The sequence below is a fragment of the Seriola dumerili genome, unplaced genomic scaffold (genome assembly GCF_002260705.1).
Source record: "Seriola dumerili isolate Sdu_G_001 unplaced genomic scaffold, Sdu_1.0 BDQW01000017.1, whole genome shotgun sequence".
Taxonomy (NCBI): domain Eukaryota; kingdom Metazoa; phylum Chordata; class Actinopteri; order Carangiformes; family Carangidae; genus Seriola; species Seriola dumerili.
The window spans coordinates 6,499,243-6,505,242 of NW_019174272.1; the positions used below are offsets into that span (position 1 = coordinate 6,499,243).

Here is a 6,000-nt window from a genome sequence, read left to right on the forward strand (position 1 = left end):
CTGAGCCCTCCAAAAAATGACTAACCTTTTTCTTTTCCTTGCTCGCTGTCCTTTTAAAAAGTTGAATTTGCATAGATGACATTAAATTTCCTGCATGTGCTCTGTCTTCCAGGGGCCCGACGTTGTTGTGGACATGAAGCTGACTGACATTAAGGACACGTTGCCAGAGGGCTTCACACCTGTGCAAGAAACAATGGACACAAGTAAGTAAACAGTCAATACCAACCACAGGCTCACTCCCCTCCTCTTCTTGTTTTTTCACTCTCCGACCAGCTTACGCAGAGGTCCTCAGGGGCAGCTTTGCTTGAGATAGTGAATGTTTTATGGGTGCAGGTTAGCTTAATTTATGGCAGACTGTGGGAATAAAATAAACATTTTGCCCTGGAGGTACAAGAGAAGAGAATCATGAGTCATTGTTTATCTCAGCTGGAGCTGTGCTTTTCTTTATGAGGGGCTTATTTATTTATGTATTTATTTGGGGAGAGGACGAGTGGATGGGGGTTATCTAATATTAATGAAATGCATTCCCCAATGCTTTAGTGCTTTTTGAGTGCTATGTATTTCCCCCTCACTATCCATGCCTTAGAAATGTAATAATATTTTGGTGTGGGGAGTGAGGACAGCTTGTTTATTATTTTTATTATCATTGCATTTACACTGCACTTTCTAGTGTTGCTGGGGAAATAAATGAGCGAGGCACAGATGCAATATAGGAAAGCATGGCAATGCTTTTTTATTTATTTATATTTCTTTTTGCCAGAATGAAGAAAAGAGATTATGTTTTGTTTGGCTTTGGTGTAATTTAATGTTTTATTACTTCATGTGAATCCATGTTTAATGTATACATGTGGCATTATGTATGAGTTCCTATCCCGAATCTCCACTTTAAATCCCTGTTGTGCACTAAAGCTGATGGAGGATTCACTTGCTTCTGTCATTTTACCTACTAAAATGATAAAAATGATAATAATGCATGTGGATTTTGTGGCTTTCCGCTGTCCAGTTATTTCCCTTTGAGCATAGCAAGTCACCCAGAAACTGATATTGGCTCATCTCTTATTCTGAGGCTGGTGAAGACTAAATAGCAAAGTATAAGTGGGATTTATGAATATATATTTCTCCTAGAGGTTCAACATGTCTATAGATTTTTTTTTTTTAGCCTGAAACTAAGAGAAGACAGGAGTGAATATGCGACCACGTATTCCTGTCTGACACCCTCATGTGTACCTGACTCATCAGAGGAAGCTGCCATGAGGAAGAGGAGGCTCTGTGTGAAAATCAGCCCTCGTGCAGCTGCTGAGGTGGCGGTATATGACATCCAGATCGTTGCAAAGTCCAAGTACCATCTTGTTAACTACACCTGCATAGGGTGAGCAGTTTGGTGCCGGAAATGGATGCAGTCATGATGTCTTGTATCTCCTATCAGTCACCATACTTTGTGACATTGTGTACATATAGAACATATACATATAAAACTTTTTAATTAGCTTGAAGCATAACTAACCAAGCTTTTTAAAACTATGAAACTGTGTGTGTGTGTGTGTGTGTGTGTGTGTGTGTGTGTCTGTGTGTGTGTGTCTGTGTGTGTGTGTGTGTGTGTGTGTGTGTGTGTGTGTCTTTCTTCTACATCTTTGCAGTGAGATTAACAATATGGGAATATGGTATCGAATGGGAGATGTTCCTCAGCATCAGCCGTCCCAGGAAACGTCCATCACAGCCAGCACTGACGCCCCGCCCAGCACAGCAAGGTAATGTCATATTACAATATTCAGGAGCTCCTCTTGAAGTTCAGCTTTCCTCCTTTCTTTCCTTTTTATTTCACGCTCAGTGTACTCTCGAGCTGTTGATGCGCTTCCGTACCATATGTACGACAATGAAGACACAAGCAATTGATCACTCCCGGGCAATCTGCCGTAAAGGTTGTGGCTGGACAACGAGGTAGCGAGGGTGAACCGGAGAGACAGGCTAACTAGACAGGATCCCCTGAACAAGAACATGAGTTCAATGAGGGCTAAACTCCTGCTATTTGTGGTGTGTCCCAGGAGGCAGAGGCAGGTCGCTCCTCTGACTGTGTTGACAGGAGTGTTGTTCTGTGCAGACAAAGAGGAGGAGATGTAGCCCGGAGAGGGAGCGACAGCTGCAGAGGAAGGGAGGAGAGCTCCAAGATCTCCGCCATGCTGGAGTGTCTGTGCGTGTGTGTGTGTGTGTGTGTGTGTGTGTGTGTGTGTGTGTGTGTGTGTGTGTGTGTGTGTGTGTGTGTGTGTGTGTGTGTGTGTGTGTGTGTCGCCTCCTCTGCTCATGCTGCTCAGGCTTCCTCCGCCTCAGGCCTCACAGAGAATGGAGCAACCCTTTGTACTGTGTCCAGATCAAACAGCTCAATTATTTATTGCAATGAAGAACTTGGGGATTTCCACAGCAAATTGTAAATAAACAATTGAGACTCCTTCGGTGTGGCGGTGCTGAGGAGAGGGAGGCTTGGCACGGGATGCTGACGGCTTTGCCAACTTGAATTGCTATGCTTTGCCATCCTGTGCTGGGCTGAGTAAAAGCCACTTAAAAGCCACAACAGGCCAGAGCGGTGGATGCCAGCAGGCGCATTCAAAACAGAGCTTTTGTTCACATGGTCACGCAGTGGGATGAGAACAGTAAAATGGACAGGCGTGAATTCAAAACCCAAGTTCAAACTGCGTAGAGTTTTGTGAATCGTCCATATTTTGGAAGTCAGTGGTCAATAATCTTTGATGTATTGAAGTGATGGCGAGAGCTCAGGCCCATGTGTGCGCCTTCGGAACTCTTACCGGTAATCCTCAGTTCTTTTGAAGCCCACTTTCAAGTTGGTGAGGCTCAGAGGCTGGAATAAATTGCACCTCGAAGCGACTCACACCCCCTCCTGATGCCTGCTGAGATCACAGGCTGCTGTTTTTGTATTAACATTAAAATTCATTCCACAGTCAAAGAGTCTTCCTTTTAGAGTATTTCCATCCATAATGCACTGACACATAAGGACGGGACTGTGGGCAATTTAGACAGTGGCAGTTCTTTTGACTGTTTATCTGGCATCCTTTCTGTGTAGTTACATGCACTTTAGACAGCCATACATACAGCTATAAATATTTCTGTAGTTATTTCACAGTCACAGATTAGATGGTTTGACACAGTAATTTATAAACAGCTCCTCAAGCCCCCTGATTGCTTAAGTAAGTACAGTGTACAGTTACTACAGTGTAACTGTCTCTGCAGTATCACCCCACTATACTTTATTCATATTCAGCAAGAGAAAATTCTCTCCTCCATGCCTCCTTCAGGCTATCTATAACAACTTTATGGCCTTTGGAGAATAGCACCTCTTAAATTTAAGTGCTCTTTACAGTCAGTGGAAAAGATGTTTTAAATACAGTCAATAATGTGTAAATTTTTAATGACCCTTATAATTTTGAAAGCTTCAGTGATCCCTTTCAAATGTTACGTTGCCTCAGGCAGTGAGAGCTTGTTAGAGTTGTGTACAAACGTAAACTGCAAATCAGGTTGTTTTATTTTTTTTTCAGCAGCGCAGAGCCACGGTACACACTAACTGCAGGGTGTTGCATCATTATGGGATGCACACACTTATTGCATCAAGGCTAAGGTGTTGTATTTGAATTGTTTTTGTATTGTTTTGTCAGCTATAAACAGGATATCTGCAGGTCTTGAAAAGTTTTAAAAAGCTTTGAATTCAGTTTCCTCAAAAATAGGCCTGAGAAGGTATTTAAGAGTTTGAAATTGAATTTACCAAGGTCATAAATACTTTCTCTTGCCCGCTGTAAGGAGAAGCGCTAGTTATGATATGTTTTTGTATGCGATTGTTGGCTGTCAGCAGATGTTACACACTTACAAACTAAAAATGGGATTGTTGCAACAGTGGATTGTGCAAATAGGAGGCTGTTCCATCATTTTTTGTGGGTTGGAGCTTCAGTCAGCACCATCAGACCTGCAGCAAGTCCTGTCACTACTGCTACAGCAGCTACAGCTGTAGAGGCTTGTTGTCTTTGAATGGGTAGATATTTATTTTAACTGAACTTCAAAGAATTATGGCTATAACTAATGATTATTGTCATCATTGAGTAATCTGCCAATTTTCTTCATTAATCAATTAGTGTAATGAAATGTCAAAAAGTAATAGAAATTGGTCCTTGAAAACTTCCCACAGCCTAATGTGACATCTTCTCATTGCTTGTTCTGGCTGTTTAACAGTCCAAACCTGAAATTTCAATTTCATTAACTGATTAATTGAATATCAAAATAGTTGATTTTCTCTCAATCGATGAATTGATTAGCAACTTAATCATTCTTAATTGGTTAATCCATCCACCCATTTTCTGCCACTAATCCATGCCCAGGCCGCTCTAATTAATCTAATTATATAATGAAGGATTCATTGTTATATTCTGTTGGGAAAAGTGATAAAATAATTCTAGGTCATATTGTCCCTTCCGTTTTTTATGTTCAATGCTTTTGTTGGTAGTGAGTTGTGATTCGGGTAAATTAAATTTGAGTCTGTGTGGTGATAAAATGTCTGAAATTCAACTTGCCTGCAGGAAGCCTGTAAAAAAGAATCTTAGGAATTAGTTAAGTTAAATCAAGGATAGACACTGAACCTAAAATAGTTATTTCTTATTGGCCCAGGTTGTTGCACCACACTGAGCCAAGTGTAGGGCCCTGTTGAGCCTGTCTGCCATGCAAATGCATGGGAACCTTGTGTGTTTAATGTTTCTTTATCAAGTTTGTCTGAAGCGTTTCAACCAGCGACAGTGTTCTGTTTTGATTCATAGCTGCAGCCTGATGTCAACCACTTTGGCTTGTTATCTGTCAAGACAGACCGTATCAGCCACTCCCTGACTTTATAATGTGAAAAACCTGCACCATCCGGTCAGCCTTTTAATGTGTCCAGTAAAGTATCCCCCTCCTTCCTTCTCCCGGCCAACGCTGCCATTTGTTCTCCTGATAAAACTGTCATTGCTGAGGCTGATATCTGACCTCTACAGTGACTGCTAGCATAAATTAGCCTTGTCCTAATATTGCAATTTCTTTCGCTTCACTCAGAATCAAGGTTTTTGACATTTCTCTTAGAATAATAGGCTATTGTACACACGGACACTTTTTAAATCAAACTGTACAGCGATAAAAATGTCAAGGCCAAGTATCTTTTTTTTTTTCTCTCCATCGTATAGCAGGCTTTTTCTTTAACAGGTGAAGTCTAGAGAGTCATCAGTGTCAGAATTGGCATGCATATCAATACGCTTTGGATTGCTCTGTCTTCTACCTGTGACACACCACACATTGCTGCAGCTCTGCAGGAGTATTGTATCAGCTTTCATTGCACGCTGGTTAACCAAGACTTCCCACTGCACACGACTCGTGAGAGAAAGAGACACTGTGACTGTCAGTGTGTCGCCTGACAGATCTTCCCATCTGAAGTGTTGAAGAACAATCATTCCCAGCTCAATCTCACTCATTACTTTGTTGTGCTCGGAAAAGTTGCAAAAAGTAGTGGAGATCAAGCAGAGGGATGCGGAGCGGTGCCAGGAATGATCGAATGATCAGCTAAGATCTGATGGGCTCAGACTGTTCGGTGATTTGCCACCAAATTCAGAGAGATCCTCTTTTCAACACCTGACACCAAACTTAACCTCCTAGGACCTGGCGTCCACATATGTGGACGTCACATTTTGGGTTCTCTAGACCACAATACTAACTTTTTCTCAACAAGGGCCTGGTGACCACATTAGAGGACATTATTCTGCCACTTAGTGGTGGGAGAAGAGTGTAACACATTACAGATTAGATTCTAGATAGCAGACAACACACCCAGATGTTCAAATGGCCACTCCCGATCCCAATCCTGCCCTGGTAAAAAATTCAATCAAATTTCATGGTTGATTCTTGTTCAAATATGTATAAAAGTATTCAATCTTTGTTATGGAAGTAAAATTTAACAAAAGTTAGGAACTGTAATGATTTACC

At 41.6% G+C, this 6,000-nt stretch overlaps 1 protein-coding gene across 3 annotated transcripts in view; it reads left to right on the forward strand.

Moving 5' to 3' along the window:
- The window catches only part of LOC111230928 (multivesicular body subunit 12B-like), a 38,549-nt gene that overhangs the window by 8,645 nt on the left and 23,904 nt on the right, over positions 1-6,000 (forward strand). For all 3 annotated transcript variants that reach the window (XR_002665464.1, XM_022757828.1, XM_022757835.1), the window contains exons 4-6: positions 113-203; positions 1,240-1,369; positions 1,638-1,748. Coding sequence is in view for 2 of the 3 variants with exons in the window: in XM_022757828.1 (XP_022613549.1) it covers positions 113-203; positions 1,240-1,369; positions 1,638-1,748 (332 nt within the window). In the remaining variant the exon portion in view is untranslated. The remainder of the gene's footprint in view (positions 1-112; positions 204-1,239; positions 1,370-1,637; positions 1,749-6,000) is intronic.